Source organism: Rhyacophila brunnea, unplaced genomic scaffold (genome assembly GCF_057557595.1).
Source record: "Rhyacophila brunnea isolate RB1 unplaced genomic scaffold, BYU_Rbru_1.0 scaffold_16, whole genome shotgun sequence".
Taxonomy (NCBI): Eukaryota; Metazoa; Arthropoda; class Insecta; order Trichoptera; family Rhyacophilidae; genus Rhyacophila; species Rhyacophila brunnea.
Genome location: NW_028232816.1, coordinates 19,971,910 through 19,995,229, shown reverse-complemented (window position 1 = coordinate 19,995,229; position 23,320 = coordinate 19,971,910). Strand labels below are relative to the sequence as shown.

Genomic DNA, 23,320 nt, shown 5'->3' with positions numbered 1-23,320 from the left:
TAAAAAAAAAAAAAAATCATTACAATTAATTAACAACACCCAGTAAAAATGAATTGGATATAATTCTTACCAGTGAGATATCCAGCAGTGGGCACGTCAGCAATGAATAGGTCGTGTCGCTGCGTGGCGTATTGCCTCCACGCGGCGCACTTGTCCAGTGCTTGCCGCACCCGCTCCCCATGGGGACCGCTGCGCGCCATGGCCTTCAACGCCGCCACCGCCTGCGCTGCCACCTGCGCTGACGGCAGTCCTGATTCCAGCAGTGCGAGGAGCTGTCCCACCATATCGCTCTCCAGTGCCTATACATCGCAACAAATTTAATTAAATTAATCTATTATACAGGCCAATGAGGTAGATCCCATATTGTGATACAGAGGATAATATTAACATCAATTTTTGAATTAAAGCTTTTCCTTCTTGGTCTCGTTGGAATACAACATGACAAACACTTAACTGTACAGGTTTATAGGTCCTAGAAGGGTAAGAGTTACACCCAGGCAAATAAACAACGTTACGTCCTAGCTAAATGCGAGTACATGCAATGTGGGCAATTCAATGCATGCATTGTGGACATTTACGGGAAATCTAAAGGTGTCCAATTGTAACACGTAGCGGTGTCAATTTGTTCGTGGGTATTTATGTCAATTGTCTTGAAAAGTAGATTTAGAGGAGAAACAGTTTACCATATTGCATTCTAAGTGTAAGCAATAACTAGCACTACGATTTAAATTCACAGTTTCGTGTCACAGCCTAACTATAGAGGGCTTTCAGTGATTGTGTATGTATTCAGTAATTTATTAAAATAAATAATAGTATCCCATTCCTTGTTGACAGTTAATTGAACCTTCTGACTTGGATTTATTTTTTTCCACGGTGCTCTCTTACATTCGAAATCGACACTTCCATCGAAATAATCAAACAACAACTGAGGGATAAATGAAACCATTTTAATTTTCAAACATTAAGTGCAGTGCATGAATGCATTATCTTATTAATCGCACGTGTGACATGCTCAATTAGGACATGCTAATTTGTTCTAAGATGTTTCATCGTGGACGCTTCTCACATTACACACAGGCACAGTACATACTGCCCACATTTAGCAAGGACGTAGCATTAACAAATTGAACGAATCCATGAACATTATTCTAGCAAAACACGTAGCTTACCTGATGAACCAGTTCATCAGTGTTAGCAGGACTGCTAAATATTCTAGAGAGAGCTTCGCATGCCATCCCGACCAAGTCCCTTCGGTTCTTCATGGCTTGCTTCAACCCTGCTATGCATTCAGTCTGGGCCAGGGCGTTCACGCATATCTAGTCATAGAGCAACAACTTATATTTCATCAGTTCGGTGACAGAATCATACATGCCTACTATAAATAAAATTATAAAACGTACAGTAGAGTTCAAAATTATCTTAAATATTATGAATTTATATAAATAGTTATTTGGAATTTTCAGACAATATTATTTATACAGTACAATACTGATAACCCATCCATCGTTAATACAAGATTCCGGATTATCCAGCTGTAGTCAAAATGTAAAAATATAATATGTAATACCAAATATCATGGAATTGCTGCCAAAAGTCGGTAAGTAGATAATTTAGGTATTTGGAATTAACAACGGACCATGTGTCTATATATTAATATGTATGATAGAAAAGAATTCTAAGTCATCCGATATATAGAACATGCACATAAACCACAAAGAAAGAAGTATTATGCCTGATTTTAGAGGGCATGTCAAACTTCAAATTGCGATTACTCCAAAACATGATTTCGAGACTTACCAACTTTTGATAATGACCCCACGATACTATGATTCATTGCCAAAAGTGGAAAACAGTTAAAAGTCTGCAAATATTATGTTTAAATAAGCGGTGAAGATTTATAATGTTTTATAATAATATACCCAGTACCCAAGGTGCCCCAGAAAGTCGAAACTGGGGCCACAAACAATAAATTGTTGTTTGCTACAAGTGCTGTTGTAATTATATATGAAAATACAGATAATTTCGAATTGGTAATCAATTTGTAGAAGGTAGAAGAGTCACTTTTTTCCATAACAAACATCATAATATGAGTAAACCAACATAATATTTTGATTCATTCAGCATAGAATATTCGAATTTATTTTACATAATATAATGAACATGACAAATTATAAATTTAAAGCGTTCACGACATAACATAAAAAATAATACACCCGATCCTCTTTTTGCACGGTTTTGAAAAAACACGGTTTAAAAAAAGTAGTGATTATTTTTTATTTACACTGATTTTTTTGCTTTAACACGGTTTAAAAAAACTAATAAGAATAAAAATACGTATACGTGTACATATTTATAGAAAAATTGCATTGCAATGGACCGCACGCCACTGGTGCATACATAATATGTTGTCACCGGATGCCGACCAGACTAACATACATACATACATACGTATATAGTGCCACTAGTCAGTCACTTTGGGTTCAATACGAGAGACACGCCGCGTCAGCGTCATTAATTATTTATTATTTATGAGAGTGATTTTTCGCCACCAAAAAAAGCAGAAAACGGGCACGTTTATTGTCATGTAGCGACACTGAATGAATATATTTATCTATGCTAAATTTAATTTAATTCAAAAACTATGTATTTTTATGTACTTAAGTAGAAATAATGAATAAATTCGATTTATTTTTGGGTTAAAGAATTTCTTATTTTGAGTTGATTTTAAGTAATGCAACCTATCTACCATTTTTGTATGGGCACCTTATCTTTTTTTACACGGTTTTATTTTGCACTGTAGTCTTTGGAACGTATCCCTCGTGCAAAAGAGGATCGGGTGTATTACATACATATTTTTCTATTTTTAAATTAATTTAAGGCAGAAACATATCATCAACACGTCACATGAACTTATATTCATCATAGAACGAACCATCAAAGCATACAATATTAAAAATTGATAACCAATTGTGTCAAATACCTGTCATCTGTCGCTCCCTTCCAAATCACTATAAACAAATTTCAATCGTGCGTGAGATCGGTGGTGTGGCATGATACACCTAAGATGACTTCACTATGGTTCTAATATATACAAATACCAAGTAAAATGAGTGCACACTTTTTGTGAGCTCACGTGACATGATGGTAATGTGTTTCTAACTTACTTCTTAGCTTGCTGGTTTAAAAAAAGTATAAATATTTTTATTTATAAATTTTATAAATATATAAATATAAAAAATTTTATAAATAATAAATAAAATCGATATATTTTTGAGTTCAAGAATTTCGTATTTTGAGTAATGGAACCCATCTACCATTTATGGGGACCTTATCTTTTTTTATACGGTTTTGTTTTGCACGGTAGTCTTTGGAACGTATCCCCCGTGCAAAAAGAGGATCGGGTGTATTACATACATATTTTTCTATTTTTAAATTAATTTAAGGCAGAAACATATCATCAACACGTCACATGAACTTATATTCATCATAGAACGAACCATCAAAGCATACAATATTAAAAATTGATAACCAATTGTGTCAAATACCTGTCATCTGTCGCTCCCTTCCAAATCACTATAAACAAATTTCAATCGTGCGTGAGATCGGTGGTGTGGCATGATACACCTAAGATGACTTCACTATGGTTCTAATATATACAAATACCAAGTAAAATGAGTGCACACTTTTTGTGAGCTCACGTGACATGATGGTAATGTGTTTCTAACTTACTTCTTAGCTTGCTGGTTTAAAAAAAGTATAAATATTTTTATTTATAAATTTTATAAATATATAAATATAAAAAATTTTATAAATAATAAATAAAATCGATATATTTTTGAGTTCAAGAATTTCGTATTTTGAGTAATGGAACCCATCTACCATTTATGGGGACCTTATCTTTTTTTATACGGTTTTGTTTTGCACGGTAGTCTTTGGAACGTATCCCCCGTGCAAAAAGAGGATCGGGTGTACATAAAAATGTGAGTAAAAAAAATACATGGAAGCACACTGGTGAACTAAGTAGATTACTATTACGTAAGTAGAATCTTAAAAATTCATAAAACAACGCCCACCTAGACACACTCACGTAAGTGGAATATATCAATATCCAAAGTAATTTTATTTAACAGAGTTATGACTCTCCCAATTGGCATCACCAATGGCAGGTTAGTTTTAACAACAGATGCTCCCGATTTCTTAGATAATTATCAGGGACACACAAGTCAATACTGCCAAGAATGGCATTTTCCATTTACACCGTGTATAAGTCGGACAAAATATGTAGCTAAATACAGATTTCTTCTAAGCTCTAGACTGCAGTTTGTAAGCCTATATGACAATACGAATCTATACAGTCGACGAAAAAAAAAGATTAAGAAATTATATAATACGTGTATTTTCACAGCGCGTAAAGTTGTGACTAATTTACAGCCTTAATATTATATATTGTGATGAAGTCAAAAGGATAAAAGATTTGAAAACTAAGAAACAATAAAATAGTCTTGTCTAATGTGAAAAAGATAATTCAATCGGTGGTCAACATAATTTTACGAACCTGACTGTTGGAAACAGTGTGTAAAATGGGCAGGGCGTGTTGGGGACTGGCGGCAAGATGGCGGCACAATCTGGGAAGGTGACCACGGCCTGCTACTAAGTCCGCAAGTGTCGGCTGAGCACCCAGTAAGCCACAGAGGGCTCTAGTGCACAACTCTAATAACTCGCTCTGGAACAAAAAAAAGATTAACAATTAAGAAATAGCTAAATTGGGAAACCATATATTTTTCAAAAATTTTTTTAATAGGTATGTTTTGAAGTATTCCCAAATTACATGTGTGTATTCAATAAAGAATGCTACATTCTTAAATCTTGTGAAATATCCGTTGAATAAAAAAAATAGTTTATTAAACTATTACCAAGTGCGGGTACGTTAAGACAAAAATTGGAGAGATCCTGATACCAGTTTATAAAATTACCATATTCGATCCCAAATAGAGCATATGGGCTACACAGAGTGGAGTTTGTGCAATAGATTTTTCACAAGTAATGGTAGTTTTAAGCTATTTGCCCAACCCATTAGGACGTTGCTCGTAACCAGCCGGGGGTTCGAATTTATACAAAGACGTGAGTAACCTCATTGAGTGACGGCAATTAAATAACAGGACTACATAGAGTATAATCAGATATCTGTACTGACCTGTGAATCGCTGTCCTTCTGCAAGTTAGCCATGGTGCAGTCGAGCAGGTCTGCGAGGAATGTGCGAGGGCTGCGCAGCGTCCACTGTGGGTTGGCGGCAAACAGGCGTAGGTATACGCCCCCCACCACCACCTCCCCGGGCGGAGACCACACCAGAGACGACGCTGAGCTCTCCATGCCTGCGCTCCACTGTGCAGACGGGTCGCGCACTTGAACTGAAAAGTGCCTGCAATCATAAATGCACCAATTAGCTCAGTTGAACACGGTCAATTATTGTTTGAATTAAAAATTTACTCTGTTTATCTTACTGATACTTGTTACTATAGAAGTATAACTTTTATGTACAGTACAGTAAAATGCCAGTATAGTGAATCCGGTTCATGTGTACTAAAAAAGCACCATATCCGACTCGAAAAGTGAAAAACGAGTAAATCCCCCGCCCAAACCACCAACCTTCTGATCTAACAGCAGATATGGTGCATTCACCTTAAGGCCATGCATTAGTTGAGGCACGGTCTAAAAAGATCGTTGCTAGGCGATGCGCGGACTGCGGGTCGCGGGTGCAAATGACACCTGTCAAACGAAATATTATTTTTCATATAAATCCAACATACGTTCATTTTATGTTCTGTTTATTGTTCTATTAGTAACAATAATAATATATTCATTGACATGTTTTCTTTTTAAAGTAAATGGGTAACGTTTTTAGTCATCTTTACACGATTTTAGAATTAATTGACCCGTCGCCATCACGCAGCAAAGTGACGAGCTTCTGGCCCGAGATTCTCTCAGTGAATGGCAGCGAGTCCAAAATTTCGTCGCGCCTACAGTTGGAAATTATTTGGCGTTTCACTGATGCGTCACCTTAAGTTATGGTAATGTTGAGTTTATGCTAAAATAATTCATTTTTTAATGATTCAGGTTAAATAATATTTATATAAATTATTTTTTAAATGGTTTTTATGGTATCATGAAAAGTAATTTTTTTTGAGTATTCTATGAGGTAACCAATAATGGTAGGGTCATAGTCATAATTATGTCTGATAATGGCGTTTAACACCCAGAACTAAAATTGTACGCGTAGAGGTTGGCTAGTAAAAATAACATTATAAAAATGAATGAACTCACTCGTCTTTATGTCTGGCAACAACGGCAGAAACTCTGTCTTTGGCGTCCGTGTCCCACACCAGCTCGGGGTGGTGTTGCGGCGTGTTGAGCATTCTTGCCGCGGCTGACGCGCCACCTGACCGCATGGCGTCCGCGAAGATAGCCGGCAGATACCGACACAGCGACAATTTCACCTGACATCACAATCCAATTATGTATATATGAGGTCTTAACCATTTTTATCATAGAAAATTAATGGATAATATAAAACCATACTTTATTGCATTTTAAATGTTTATTAGAGCATTTTTGGTTAGTTTTGATAATATCTCATGCATTACATTTATAGAAATCATTGTGTGAACACTCAACACATCATTGTATTTTAATATCAAGCTAAACATATAATTATTGGAAGGCTCAGAAGTGAGAAACAAGTTTTTTTATAAACATACACTTATAGCACCTGCACACGTGCATAGATTTACTGGCAGCAATAGTGTGTATTTTAAACTATCGTGACAATAACTGTTTACACATAAAAGTGCTGACTGTCTCGCCAATCTCCTTCTTCAAGAGTAAATATATGCTATGTTCAAATGTGCAATTCAAGAACTAACTGACTTCTGGGCCGTCTAATCATTTATCAGTTTGTTATGTACAAAGAATACGGTGAAATGACAAACCTTGGGTCCGTGTAGTTTATCGGCCATCATTTTGGCTAGCAGATCGGCCGAACCCTCAATTAATTGTTCAGCATTGGAATTACAGAATAAATCTAATAAATATATCACAGCACCTGAAAATCAAAATCAACACCCTTGTTATCATCATGAAGCATAGCAGTGGCAGTCAGTAACTATCAACATCAATGACTGGGTAATGCTATGTGAGTGAATAACCTTTGTTGAGAGCCTCGCTGACGATGGAAGTGTTAGTCAAGAGGGCGGAGAGAGCATCTAGTGCGGGTGCTCGCAGAGATCCTACGGCAGCCAGTGGCAGGACATGGCCCATCAGTTTACCTGCCGCGACGTCTTCCACACACTCCGCACATCCTGCACTCGACACCACTACCTGCAAATAATTACGAGGTATAATTACTTGATAGATGAAGTAATATGAACATTTGATAGCGGTTCCAGAATATTTTATATACAGGGGATCCTCATTATCCGAGTGTAATCGAGACTGAAAAAATACCTCTTAACCCGGCACCTGCCTCAAAAATCGTATGACGCACCATAACTACGCATGAATTTCATTATCGTCTTTGTTCTATACTAAAAAAAGCAATAAAAAATATGTCACAGCTCCAGTCGAGAACCCAAAGCCATTAAGATAATTTCGACACACTAAAAAACCGTAATAAATCAGTTATAATATCAGAAACACTCGAACAAACGAATGCTATCCAAATTTGAAAGAACTTACCGCAAGTCGCCATTTTGTAGCAAATAGTTAGAGCTCTGCGCGGTGTGTAATATTTCGACACTTGTGCATACGTTCCCACGAATCGAGCGTTACTAATTTTCAAGTGCATATCGATAAATCACATATTAATGTCTTCGGGTTGAGTCGTAAACAAATATAAAGGGGACCCTTTTAATATATTTAAACTACACAAACACTTCACTTATTGAATATTATTGATAAATTAACACGAACTCACATATTAAAAAAAAAAAAACAAATACAATAATAAACCTATTTTAAAATTCTTTAGATGTGTGATATATTTTAAAGCAAGGTGACAGGCATAACGCAACATCACACGTTGGGCACATATAGCGAGAGAGTTTTGTTTTTTTCGGATTTTTTTTAGAATTCCCGCATACGAAACATCTTCTTCTAGGCTTATCGGTATTTTGTGTCGGTAAAATGTATTCTGGCAAATGTCCCGTTGCACTTTTGGGCAATAATCGTACGGGATTATCGCTAGTTGACGCTGTCGGCTTAGGCAGGGGTGCATTTGAAATTCTCACACAATATTTGTCCACTAGTTGTTTTATTACACAGAGTTGAAAATCGCCCAATGTTTTTTTGTCAGATTTAATAAATTTATATAAATAAAAAGCATTTAATAAATATAAGTCGATCATGTGGAATGCGACCTTTTTATACCACTTGATCGATTTTCTCATACACGACAAGTTGCTAAGCATCATGTCGGACTTATCTACCGTACCCATATTTTTGTTATAATCTATAACACATTTTGGTTTTTCAATGTTTTCGCCAGTTCTATAGTTCACTTTTCCCGTTGGTCCAAATGATGCATCGTGGAGGGTGGATAGCATGTGAACATCCCTCCTATCGTGCCATTTCAGAGCCAAAAGTGGACTATTGTACTTAGCCTCGGTATCTCCCTTTTTCAGTTTGCTGAACTCTGGCATATCTTTACGATTTTTTCTCACTGTACCGCAAGCATTCGTTTTGTGAGAGTGAAGGTATTTAAAGAGCGCCGGACTCGAATACCAGTTATCACACCATAAGGTGTGACCTTTCCCGATATAGTCTTTCATTAGCGTTGTCACTACCGCACCGGAAATACCGAGATTTTCATTGTCTTGTATGTCAGTCCCTTCCCCACAATAAATTATAAAGTCAATAATATATCCTGTCATTACGTCACACATCACAAACATTTTTATTCCAAATCGATGTCTTTTGGAAGGAATGAATTGTTTAAAAATTAATCTACCCTTAAACACGATTATGCTCTCATCTATGCAAAGATTCTGATACAGTATCATCGTTTCCCTAAAAATTGTTCTTGTGTGTTCTAACAGTAATCTAATTTTAGCTAGTCTATCATTTGAGGCGGTCACACTAGGATCAGAAAAATGAAGCATTTGTAAAATAAGTTGGTATCGATTTCTAGCCATTATTTTCTGCTAATTCTGCTATTTTCTTCTAATTTCATTAAATGTCTGCATGCAGGTAAGGATCGGTACTCCAATGTTCCTTTATCGACGTGTGCTTATTTCGAGTCATCAGCATTGATACGGCAAAAAATGTATACAACTCCGGCACTGACGTGTCTGTCCAATTGTGTGACCGCGATTTCGGTCCGAGGTCTCCCGCACTGTACGAATGGTTAAAAAATGTATTCGTTTGGTTCACTATTTCCGACATTATATTTTTATTCAAAAAATGTTCAAAGAAAAGACATTCGGGAGAGGATTCGTCCAAGTCGTTCGATGTCACGCCAGATCGACAATCATTGAATTCGTGAACTATTGGAATATACGGACCAGTTCTCCATGACCGCAAAAATTCAATTGGCTCGTCAGAGTCCGTATCGTCAACATCATGATCAGTCTCATGTTGTTCCAATTCCTCTTCCGACATGTCATAATCTGAGTCCAATTCCTCATTAGTACGCACATTTTCTTCCTCCATATTTATGCACTATAAAACTATGAAATGTTTTTAAAATGTTTAACTACAGTATTAAGAAACGCCAAATCACAGAAACCATTAAACTCACACACCATAGTTATTGATATCAGTATTAATTTTCACATTCACTAAAATGAGACACGGTAGACAGTACAAAAAGTATTTTAAAAATCGCGATAAAATAAAATCATACGTTCAATAGTTAATCATGCCAGTTTTAATGTGATAAGTACACCAGACAGCAAAAAAAGTATTTATCAACGATTGCGGTAAATATTCAACTTGTATGCGATAAATACAATCCCGCGCAATGGCCCGCTCGGTTGAAAGTCTGTCGTATACTGCGCAGTCGCGGCGCGCAGTTCAAACTGATTTCTGTCGACCGGCAAAACTTGGCCGTACGAATTGGTTCGAAACTTTGGTGATTATTTTATATTTAGAACCAATGCTTTTAAAATATGTCATAGGTGGCAGGAGAAGGACAAATCAGGCCAAATTTACGTGAAAAAATCAGTCCCGTATGATAAATATGGACGCGGTGGCATCGATTTATACACATGCGCATTGCGAATTTGGCCGATTTGTACAAGGTGTGTGACATCGGCGCCGGCCGGGTTAAAGCAAATATGCTGAGAATGATTGAGATGAAAGACATGTAAGTAAAACATGTGAGTAAGACAGAAATAGCGTAGGAGTACGGGATTGAAAGTGATAGTTGACGACTGTGAGCTATTGAGCTTGTGTTTTTTATGTGTTTTTATAGTTTTTTTGCACATTCCTGCAAATTCGTAACTGCGGGAACTCGGATAATGAATACTTGGGTAATGAGGACCCCTTGTAATAAATTTTTCACATGGTTTTCACCATATCGAGTGTTGACAGGAAAAACCACACAAGTGATTTTTTCATATATTCAATTTTAACACCACACTTCATCGGTTTGTTTAATCTTGCAGTGTGACAAATTAGCACATCTGTCCTTCTATACGTCTTAATCAACAAATTACATTCAAAATCCATCGAGAATTCATTGTTTTTCCTCTATTGAAACTACAACAATAGTTCCTTGTGTGGTTTTGCCTTTCAACAGTCAAAATATAACAATTATTTAATAAATGTATTTTGTTCACATAGTTTACTTTACAAGTCTCTTTAACAGTTACGTTATTTCACTATTAAGCATGGTGTCAAAGAACCAAGATGATACATATCATGTTCATTTACCTGAAGTGCTTCTTTCTGCACATCAGGATATCCTCGAGCGCTTAGCAGTCCAAATATAAGGCCAAAGTATCCGATGCATTGGATTTCCACACCTGAAATTAAAATTTGAGCACATGCTTAAAATTTATAGATACTAGTAACTATTAAAAGATTGTGAATAGTTGGTATGAGACAAGACTTACCAGCATTAGTTTTGATGATATTAGCTAAGGCTTTGAGAGCCATCACAATGTTGGCAATCTTCTCGTCGTCCATGGCTCCTTGAGACTGCTGACCCAAGAAGTCCAACAGGTCCAACGTGAACCCTTTGGGATTCTACAATACACAAACCATTATAAAATGTGTACAAAAAATGTCAATGGAAATCGCTGATGTTAATACAAGTAGCGAAACGAGTCACTTAAATGAGATTTAACCCAGAAACAAATGGTTATCACGTGTGTTCACGTACTCTCAGTAAATAATGTCATTATATGTGGTATTTAAATGCATCAGAACCATACTGAAGTTAGGTCACAGCCCACGCATATGACATCACATCACCAATCACACGCTTGATAGAATGTATATTTTTTTTCTTCTCTAAATTTACATATTTTTGACTCATGTGATTGCACAAATTATCTGAGTTTTCTATGGCTCGCACATCTTATCTTGTCTCGTCTACAACATGCCGAATACGTCAATGTGACGTAATCGTTATTCACAAAACACACATTATCTTATGGACCTTCGCACACTGTTTGAATAAAACATTTTAGTTTGAAAAAAAATCTGACGTTGCTTGCGATAAATGGAATGTGTCTCGGGCTGCGAGTCGAAGCTGCCAGTGTTGCGGTTACGCATATGCACACTCTACGAATTGGTCATTCCTATTTAGACGTCAAAGCTCGCCGGTCGCCGCATTCCATACATATCCAAGTTTCGAGAGGTTACATGCGACTGTCGCAAGGTAGATGTGCGCGGTCTTCATATGCAACATCGGTGTGACGTTCCCAGAAGGTTTGATTTATGGCTGTGCGGCAGACGAGGCGAGTTTAGATGTGCGAGCCGGTTTAGTGTACGGTAGTTCAGTTCTGAATTGAAAAAGACGAAGATCATGAAGTTATAATCATGGATCACCTGATTATTTGTATCTTCTGTCGACTGAAAACATGAAAATATGATGATTTCAACAAAAGTTTACCTCTATGGTAAATGTTGGTTGTTCATTGTATATCTGGACAAATATTTCTCCAATGATAAGCTGTCCTTTGTGAGCGGAATATTTAAACTCGGTGCAGAGGATAATGTCTTCGTCGTCCTGATAATCGTCGCTGGCAGCCACTGACTGTTTCCTGTTTTGAAGAAACTCCGACAGCTCCGCCCGAGTACTATTGTCCCAGATCAAATAAGGATTTCGCCAATTCGAATTTATTATCTTCAGGAGCTGAAAAAGCATCACAGTATTTTGATTAATTTCTTGTATTATAATGTAAGAGAAAACCAAAAATTACAAGTAGCAATACGTGGCATGGAATGGTGCATATTGGGCATAACGCGAAAAGACCACAAGATAACCCAATTGATAAGGAGGTATACAAGAGTACGTCTGTTAGAGATTGCTAAGCAGGCATGTCGTTTGTTGAGTGGACAACTGTTGGATAAATGCTGTCATACAGCGGTAGCCAAGGGGCACTAAACAACCACAAGGATGCCATAAAACCCGCTGAATAGACGAACTCGTAAATTTCAGTGGATGTACGTGACAGTGAAGAACTAGCGACCGAGAAGAGTCGAAGGAGCTAGGGAAGGCCTTCATCCAGCAGTGGATCGTCCCCAACTGATGATCATGATTATAATGACCCAATACAAAACCAATAATGTAGGTATTGAAATTGCTACATACAGTGAAAATTGATTTATTCTCCCATCTGTTATCGATCAGTATCGAAATTGCAATTCGAAAATTCGAGAAACCAGTGACATCTATGAATAGTAATAAATTATTGGTCCCATAATTATAACTAAAATTTGTATGACAACCGTTCCTATGTGAAAAAAGAATGCGGGAAATTTAAAAAAATTCTACAGAAAAATAATATTAAACCAAATATGAACTAACAAACTTCTGCGCATTACATTGTGTTACTTACTGTCTATTGCGTAGAATACAGTAGCTCACTGTTCAGATATGTATTGTTATTCTGTGTTTTTCAATCATTTACCTCTGTTCAATATGCGGTCTTCACATATCAGTGGCGGAAGGTAGAGGTAGGCTGTTAAGATCCGATATAAATAGTGCACACTAAGCTTTGTCAGTTATTCGTATTTGTTTTTATTGAACTAGGACTATGATTTACAGATGGTGTTGGTTAGTTTTTAAAATTCAATTATACCTTGCGAAAACCAAGACATAAATAGTCAAAAAAGACTCATCTATTATCTATCAATTTATGCCACTAAATTATACATAATTTTGGATATTTTATAGATAGAATAATATTTTTTATCTATTATAGTTTGGTTTAACGGCCCACATGCTCAGCGAACGTCAAAATGAAGATTTTATGCTATTTTCAGAGCACAACCCTGGACATTCCTTAAACGTTGTAGATAATCTATTTATATAATTTTGAAGCCTTATTATCCTTTATATATATTTCAAACATTTGATGACTGCATAAAGTATTTTTATTACATAAAATAGTATTCTTTTAAACCTCTCGCTCTAATGTTTTAGAATATAGTCATATTTCAGTACGTCCATGTGAAGTGGTGTTAAGATTTTTTAGATTTATTAATCTTTAAAAGCATTTATAAAACCGTTAGTGAAATTTATGTCGACATTATTATAGTGAAATATTTACGATAAAAAATTATATTGATAATCTCTGTGATCCCAAATTTGACAAGAATTAGGCATTTTATTATTCAAAAATTGGGCAAGATTTACACATTTGAAAATAATTATAAAGATACTGATTATAAGCTATGTCTTTGAACTTTCAAATGTGATAAACATTCTACGAATAATGTTTGCTTTATAATAATTATTGACCTAAGAATAAGGTCTTTATAATTCTATTGGCATTCCCCAGTGGTTAAGCTACAACATACGGCCGTAGCACATAAATTGACAAACGATAAATGGGGTTTGGTAAGGCAGGGTTTATTTTTTTTTTTTTTTAAATTAACCTACACCATCTGTAAATTGTAGTCTTAGATTCAATAAAAAAAAATATGTATGACTGACAAAGTGTAATGTTCACTATTTATGTCAGATCTTAACAGGTTACCTTCACCCTTCGCCACCGTCACATATAACCACAAGTGTTCGAAAGACAAATCTTTGATCATTAAATCAATATAGTACTGAAAATATATCATAACACAATGATCACTGTTTAAGTGTATATTGTTATTCATTTAGTTTATTACAATCATTTACTAATGTTCAACATGCAGTCTATGCAACAGCTATACAGTAAAGTTTCAGAGCGCAGTTTTGTTAAATGTTAGATTAGTTCATACAAACCTCTTCAGGTTTGTCATTGCTAAGTTTTCCGGCCAAGTGTGGAGTGAGCAGGGCGTGTAAGGCATTCCTGGCCAGCTGATTAGTCGGAGTCTCTTCCTCTCCGCTCAGATATCCGCCGAGGCCGGCACACGCTGCTATCGACAGTTTGGCCAGTTGATTCGCAACCTCCTGCAACAAAAAAAAAATATTATATTATGTACTGTGACTTTGCAGCCTTACGACTTTAGATTCGCAGCTCTGCCAATGACAAAAGTAATGAATTAGTCATAACCAAAGAGTTTGACAATGAGAGGAAGCCTAATAATATTTTAGTGTTCTGTTAAACCAATGAAGTTGACCAATATGTGAATAAACAAGATTCAATTTGATATTGAGAAGCCTGAAGAAGATATCATGCCCTTTGAAGTTTAAAACTACACAAATTCGGCAACTTCGTAAATTTGACATAATGGCCGAAAGTGATAAAGCGAATCTTGGTTCAAAACCTTGGTCTATGCCAACTGGCTTGTAGTTTTCGACAGATGTGGGTGAAAATAATGAATCTTGCTACAAATGAATCCGCAGTGCAAAATGAAATGCAGCTAATAGCAGACCAATATCCCATCCTCGGCTTCAGTATCACATATGTAGGCTCCTTCCAATAGGCTTTCTTCATTGTCTTTGGACATAACACATGGCACAGTATGCATACCTGCTGGTTTGCTTCTTGAGACCTTTCAACTCCCCCCTCGTCCAGAGTGTAGTCGTAGAGCAGGGCAGCTTTCAAGAGAGTCCATAGAGCGCCACATCGGAGCAATCTTGTCTGCAGACTGCTGTCCACTGAAAATGCTTTCACGCAGCCCACTGCACTGCAGCAAAGAGCACCCAGATGCTGTAGAGTAAAAGGTACATTTTTTTTATGTCTGCTTTCGCCGTCTAATATGGGATATTTATTTATGAACAAAGTTGAAACTTGATTTTTCTGTAACCCAAGAATATAATGGTTGAAACTGTTTTAGCCCTTCAGCTGATGTTGCATACGGTTAAAATGAAATTACCTTGAAGGTGAGTATTCTGCAAAGGTCCACGATGAGACCGGGCATCTGGCCGATGACTTCACGACACAGGGCGAAACCGGCAGCCACGGAGTAGCATCGGCTGATGTGCTGGCACACCTGCACCGCCACGTCTCCGGGCTTCGACGACAGGCTCAGCACCGACACGCAGCGCGAGTACGCTTCCAGCAAGCTCTGAATCACGAAAACAAGGATTTGAAACAATACAGTCGAACTTGGTTATTACGAGGAAGATGGGACCGACTGAATTTGCTCATTAAAAGCGTTACTCGTTATATCAGAGAATAGGTATTTTAAAATGAGCGGTCTCATAACACAAAAAGTAGCAAATCAAACAAAAATATACAATTAGAATTTTTCCCCGAAACAAGCATGGCATTCATAAACTACAAAAGAAGTTGTTTATTGTAATGCTGGTAGGTACCTACTGACCTCACAAACCTAGATTTTTTAAATGCAATTTCAACCAAATGCGTGGATACTTTTTCAATATTGTCGGCGAAAACACCAATTAGGTACTTACACACTTAACTAGTGTCATAAACGTAATCCGATCCCGGCGGCATCCTGTCCAGTCGGATTTTATTGCTTAGGGTTGAAATGTTTATAAATGACACATTAATAGTTTTAAGAAAATTTTTGACAATATTTTAGCTCGGTATCCCCGATAAATAGCTTGTTATAAAAGTGAAGAAATGTATGGAGAAAATCATAAGCTAAAATGTCAACGAATGTTTCCTTGTTACATCCAAGATCTCGCTATATCCGTGATCGTAATAACAGAGTTCGACTGTATTAATCATCACTGGCAAGATTTAACTCATTTGTGTGGTCACAACTTTTAATACAGAAAATAATTGCATCCAGTTATATGAAGTATGTAAAATGCATTGATATACTACTAGATGTGGAGTTCCCATACAAGTGTCATTTTAAAAATGTACCACAAAAGATATTACGAATATCGTCTTATAATATTTCCTTGTAGGTATAATGCGTTAAGACCGTTAACATGGATTCCCGAATTTCACCCGTATTGCCCTGGCTGTAAAACTAAATTTGCGTTCTTGGAATAGTGACCCTAAGGGTGTCTGCAACCCAAAGCTTGCAAGCTACCAAAAATTCATGTCTGAGCGGACAGAGCAGGTCGTCATGCGCTGACTATTAGTTAGAGTAAGATGCAAGCTAGATCGGGCTTACTCATAATTATTGCCAGGTCGTTTTCGAGACAAATATTAAGTGAGCTTATATCGAGTTAAGTCCGCTGATATTAAAACAGCAAGTTTTCGCACTGGCCGAGTCCCTGAAAATCGGGCGTCATTTTAAGAAGCATATGATTCATCCAGTAGTATATCAATGGTAAAATGTGTCAAGTTTGAAATGAATTAGTAAAAATGATTCCTCTGATTCGAGTCAGACACCTCTTATGATATTCAAACTAGGTGAAAGTTTTATTTTTCATAACTCAACTAGAATGTTTTCTTTTATTTTCCATTTTTCCACAGTACATATTTATAATAATTTTGACAGAGCAAACCTCAAGTACCACATTGTCGTGTTACTTGACATAATGTGTCATATCACCACATTATACTCGCTGCTTCATATTTATGTGAGTCCACATAGTACGCAATAAGACCTGAAATTCATGCAGGACAATTCAACAGGTGTTCTCTTTCTCAAATTTGCAATGTCTTCTTCTACAACACTCTACTCTTTAACGTATGTAGGTATATAATATAGAGATGAAGAAGCATTGAAACCTGAAGACCGCCTTCTCTCCTGAGCTCCTCGGCGTTGAGAGCGGAGCATCGCACGGTATGATGGGCCAGCTCGCAGCCGGCTGCCAGGAGCGGGGCGGATTTGCTGAAGAGAGACTCGTCGCCTGTTTCCATGCGGATGGTCTTGATCAGCTGAGGGTAGCCCGCGTACTTATACGGCTCCAGTTCTGCCAAACAATTACATACATAAATACAATGAGTCATTATTGATCAATAAGCATGAGTTAGCACTCCAATATTTTGAAAGCAAAATATTATTCTCTACCGCTCTCTACCTCTACTGCGGCAAGTACAATGCAAATCGTGGCCGTTTCGATAACTACAATCCTCCCTAACCCTTTCCACTTCGTTCCCCTCGCCATGTAATCATTTGACGTTCGTTATTTGTGCGTGCTGCAAGTTCGTGTAAAGCGTTTAAACGTGTTAATAATGCAAAAAGTGTTCAAAAGTGGTAGCAGGAGGATTATAAGTCGTGTTATAGCCTACTGCGAAGAAAAAAACAAAATGAGCTCACTGGGCCTATAAATATTATAGCTAGATATTCTTTGACATTTCAGTGTTACCATATAACTAAAAATATCTCGACAGATTGGAAAAATATTGTCGTTAGGTATTGTCTTTCATTGTACAAGGTAGCACTTTCTGGACCAAAGTAGGGAAAAAAGTCTCCTGCAATCCTTTCATAATATATTGCCACGACGACCTTGACACTTCAAGTTATAATTTTCGCACTCTAGTATCTATTATTGATAAGCAAATACAGGTAACTTCGTCGATCGTGGGGTGTACGTTTTGGACACGATCATGATAAGCGAAATTTCGCAATCAACGGGATATTTGAAAAACAAAATAAATTATTAAGTAATAAACTAAACAAAATGAAGGTATAATAAACTTTAAAAAAATTATATTTGACTTGTCTGCATTTATTATGCAAAATTCATCAATAGCTGACAACTAACCTAAACGTAGGCGCATGATTTCACTCATTATTCCTTACATGTGGCACATGTCAAAATAAGTACATAAAAAAAATATTATTAAAAATCGATTACGATATAATGAATTCGCACTCGCCAGGGTCGCGATAAACGAGGGTAAAATTTTCATAATAGTGATTTTCAAAATCATGTAAAATCTTGCTGTGCTATTTATTATGTATTGTGCTGTCTATTGATTTTGAATAAAAACAAAATTTAATTGAATAATATGTCACCTTGTGAATAACGACTAAAGAGTATGCTCTGCGCCCGAAGCACCAGAACAATATTGTTGGGATTAGGCCCATCACCCGTCCACACACTTCGGCTGCACAAGAATTCATATGCTTGGTTCACAGCTTCAAATTGATCCTGAAAGCAAATTATATACATATTATATCAATTTCAATCCAAATTGAATACATTTTTATAGCATTCCATAGGATATGGTTTTAACAATCGGAATTTTTAAAACAATTGCAAATTTTGAATTAAAAATAGGATTATGAATGAAAAACGTTTTGTATGGTTAAAAAATTGTGTGAAAATTCGAATTTAGTTATTTAAAAATTATCCATGTCCAAGTTATTGATATTTTGGAATTGATATTTATTATTGATATTTAATTTTATTTGGTCTGTACTGTATTGATATTTCTACAAAAAATCTGTCCTCTCCATTAAAACCACAAATATCCATGAAATAAGGCAAATAGTGACATTTTAATGGTATTAAATCTCAACCTGAAAATGTGGCGCTAAGGAAACCGATGAACAGGAGATGACGTGTCCATTTGTTGGGTCCTATTGTACCATAAACGACACATTGAAAGCTGATGATGCATCCATAAAAACGGATGAAGTTATCATTATTTTTCAATATAGCTCAAGAAAAACAGTATTTGATAAATCTATTGAGCTGTGTAACATAATACTACATATACGGTTATCAAATAAGAGATATATATTATATATACTGAACTTTTCTCTCAATAAGTTGATTCTATCACGAGCTGTATGGCATGTTGCACCATCTTGTTGGAACCACATATCGTCCAGATCAAAATCATTTAATTCATGCCAGAAAAAATCAGTAATCATGTTTCTGTAGCGTTCTCCATTGACAGTGACTGCATTACTGTTTTCGTTTTTAAAAAAATACTGTCCAATTACATCTCCAGACCATAAGCCACAGCAAACTGTTAATTTTTGTGGGTGTAAAGGTGTTTCAACAATAACATGTGGGTTTTCATTATTCCAAATGCAACAATTGTGCTTCGTCACTGAACATGATTTTCTCATGAAATAATGGATCTGTTTTAAGATGCTCTAAAGCCCAACGCAACCAAATGGTCATTCGGTTTAAGTTCTTGCGTTAACTGTATTTTATATGCCGTTAAATGCAAACCTTTACGAAGAATATTCCATGTAGTGCCATAAGAAACTTGAAGCTCTCAAGAATGACGTGTAATTGATTTGTGACTGGATTTTCAACCACACTTTAATTCACAGCATCGATATTTTCAGCAGTATGTTTACGTTTTTGACGAGCTAGATTCTTAACATCACAACCATTACCATTTGACTCGAATTTCCCAATTAAATTACGAATAGTAAATTCTGCAGGTCGATTATTTTGACCATAAATATCACATAGGTGATACCCGAAACATAGCTCAAATACATTCATTATTGTAGTAATAAATTTTAACAATCTGTATACGCTGCACAACTGTGTATCTTTCAATGCTGGTTTGCCAAATAATACTGAACACAAATGTCAATTTTGGTGGGAATCGAAAAAAAAATGGCTCCTATGACATTTTAAAAATCTATAGTACTAATTTGACAACACATCAAAAGGTCATAAAATATAGATTGAATATTTTTAGATTCTCACCCTGCCTTGTGGATTTTTGTCGGGGTGATACATCTGCGCTAGCCTATAGTATGACTTCCTGACCACGGCTTCATCGTGATGTTTGCCGGGAGCTAGGTTCAAGGATTTGTATGCCTCATCCACCGTCATGAGGGGCGGCTTTTTCTCCACTTCTTTCTTCCATGCTTCGAGAACATCCTTCAGCAGTTTCACCTGTGGAATCACGGAATTATTAGTCAATCAACACGCATAAGAGAGATAATTATTTTTTAGACAATTTAGTTTCCATTACGATTGATTGTTTTTAAAATAAAATAAGTAAATCAGCGTTTTTGGTCTTAATATATCGACCATTACAAAGTGGACGTTATATTAACAGATTTTTTTTAATAAGGAATAGTAGTCACCCATTCGCCCAATCTATTACCTCTTTGCTCTGAATTAATCACACATTGATAAAACAACATTTGGGGGTGATGAGATGGGGGAGATAAAAGTCGTAGACAAATGGATGTTGTGAGGAGAGTTTATTTATTGATACGAGAATAAATAATTACAATAATAAGGATGAGGAAGGCGTGAGGCTATAATCGCGGATACGGATGTACTGGTGAGATTGATGTGATCGAGAGATTGATTATATTAATAAACTGACAGACTGGACTCGAGTGGAATGACGATTGACTATGTCGAGTGAAGGACTCGATGAGTGAGTGAGGATTCATGGATTGTCCTACCAATTTATACAAATGCAGTCCATATATTACAAGAGATATTATCGCAATTAACAAATCATAACAGACCCTACTGATCTAGTTATGATTGAGGAAATGCGGACAATCATTATCGTTCTATTGTTCTGTTTTGACAAGAAAAAATACCTATTAAAGTGTGTCGTCACTCATGTAATGCTGAGTGGTATGATTGCTATAAACATAAATAATTTGTGCCGCCATCGCTGCCCCAGGTTATTAGCCATTTCCTCAATACTTTTGTAGTAGACAATATCACAAACATCGTTTCCTGTGATATTGAATTTAGGATTGCTCAAGGCTACAAGATTTGAGGGGACCAGCACCCACCTTGGATTATGAACCCAATGATAATGTAAGCCAGTATACTTACGGGATCAGGTATTGGCCAGTCAGGGAAGCGCAACGTGTCGCACAAATGCCTCAGGTAGAAGACGTTGCAGAAGAGCTCGGCATCCAGCTGAGGATAGCGGACGGCGGGGATGGCCAGGTAAGGGTAGCGCGCTCCCGTATGCACTCGCAAGCGAGGGGTGAAGTCACCAATGTGGGCTGACACCTTTACTATTAGCATTCGCCTGGAAAATTGAACATTACAATAAACTTTACAACAGAGCTTCGCAAACAATTTCAGACTACCGAACATATATTTCGATATCAGATTTATATTAATCATATTTTTAAAAAATATCAAAATATCTAAAATGAGATGTTTGTTTTTATACAAGTAAAATATATCACTAGCACCACATAAAAACACACAAAATGACACATACTGTTTAAAACCCTTCAAATGCGATATATCTTCATATACAAGCAAAAGTTTGTCCACTTTAAAATATATGAAATGACACACATTGGAGAAAAACCGTTGATATGATATGTTCATGACTTCTGATGACTCCGAAATACAAAAAATCATTCATCTAAAATCAGATGAAGAGAGGTCTTGATTTGTAGTCTATGCCTCTTTAGAGAATTCTAACATCCCTAATGTCTTCCAATGCCCTAAACTGGCCCATAGCTTCCAATATCCCCTCTTGCAGGTTGTCCTTACTTGTGTTAATATGTATTTCTAGTGGTCGGGCCAATGAATCAACAAATGAAGATACTCAAAGTATATAAAAAAGTGACTCAGTACACATATTATGTACTGGAGCCAACCGAGCATTTATTTGCTCACTGTTCACGACACACTTAATTAGTGAGAATATCAGCGAATAGGTACAAAATACTCATTCAGCACTAGTAAATCTGTACCAAGTCGGATTTTTACTTGATTCTGGGATCACACAGCTCGGCATGTAAAAATGCACCTTCACAGACACGAGACATTTTACTATCGGTTGAATATTTTGAAACATCAAAACTAATTTATACACACCTCATTTCCGCATTCCAAATAGCCTCGGGAGTATCATATTCACCGAGGAATATTTGCGCAAACTTGTCCGCTCCGTGATTGTGCAAATAGCAAACCATTGCCTCCGGTAACAGCTGACCAAGAATAGATCTCTGCATGATATCAGATGTCGCTGTCTGCAAAATCAAACATCGATCTCAATTGTCATATTCAATTAAACATTTCCAATCACATTATATTTCAGTGGTAGTAAGAATAAATAATAATACATAATAACACTGTTGTAATGTGACTTGATCATCAGCATCTCAATTAAAATGTTATTTAAATTAGATTATCATTATTAAACTAGCTGACCCGGCAAACGTTGTTCTGCCATATAAATTATTTCTAGTGAATATTTTGGTTGTTAAATAAAAAATAACGAATGTATCGTAAGTGTGTGGGGATGGGATCTATGACAGAAAGAGGAATAGAGCGCTGTAGACGATGACCGCCGATAAAAACAAAAAATCATCAACCATTCATTTTCTCAATTCAAAATGAGTAATGATGTTCATAATGAATGAAAAACCTGTGACAGGATCTCGTTATTTAATGTTTATGCAATATCCGTCTTGTCCCTTTCAGAAAATTAGCGGATATTGGAGAGCGTCGTATGAACGGTGTGTGTCAGCGATGAACTCCAGATTATTGTTTCTTCTTTGAATCACGATTTCTCGCGTCGATGTGCGGTCGCCAACCATGATTCCAGCAATGTCGTCAACAACAGGCACATTGAATCGACGCACATCCTCTCCAGCTGGTGTTTTATCAATATTGATGACAATAGCGTGATTGTCACTTTGCAATTCATGCATGTGTGCTTTGAAGAATTATAATAATTCATTGTGCTCATTCAACAGGGCGTCTAGTTCACCGACGATGCGCCAGGCATTAGGCGAATTGAGGCTATTGTAGCCGCAACATGCATCCACATGATTGATGTCCTCACCGCCCATGAAGTAGATTTGTAATAATTTATGTGGTTCGTTTGGCATTGGCAGCAATGAGCCTACTTTGTGGTATAC

General features: G+C 36.5%; 1 protein-coding gene across 1 annotated transcript in view; it reads right to left on the bottom strand.

The window, feature by feature from the left end:
• Rme-8 (receptor mediated endocytosis 8) overlaps positions 1–23,320 on the bottom strand; it is a 52,249-nt gene that overhangs the window by 8,208 nt on the left and 20,721 nt on the right. The window contains exons 18-35 of the mRNA XM_085943864.1: positions 22,272–22,426; positions 21,264–21,465; positions 20,160–20,351; positions 18,497–18,632; positions 17,263–17,447; positions 15,482–15,673; positions 15,136–15,315; positions 14,445–14,612; positions 12,114–12,356; positions 11,110–11,242; positions 10,928–11,019; positions 7,204–7,375; positions 6,988–7,100; positions 6,323–6,495; positions 5,195–5,420; positions 4,556–4,723; positions 1,170–1,316; positions 71–299 (exon numbers count right to left, since the gene is read on the bottom strand). Coding sequence (XP_085799990.1) covers positions 71–299; positions 1,170–1,316; positions 4,556–4,723; positions 5,195–5,420; positions 6,323–6,495; positions 6,988–7,100; positions 7,204–7,375; positions 10,928–11,019; positions 11,110–11,242; positions 12,114–12,356; positions 14,445–14,612; positions 15,136–15,315; positions 15,482–15,673; positions 17,263–17,447; positions 18,497–18,632; positions 20,160–20,351; positions 21,264–21,465; positions 22,272–22,426 — 3,106 coding nt within the window. The remainder of the gene's footprint in view (positions 1–70; positions 300–1,169; positions 1,317–4,555; positions 4,724–5,194; positions 5,421–6,322; positions 6,496–6,987; positions 7,101–7,203; positions 7,376–10,927; positions 11,020–11,109; positions 11,243–12,113; positions 12,357–14,444; positions 14,613–15,135; positions 15,316–15,481; positions 15,674–17,262; positions 17,448–18,496; positions 18,633–20,159; positions 20,352–21,263; positions 21,466–22,271; positions 22,427–23,320) is intronic.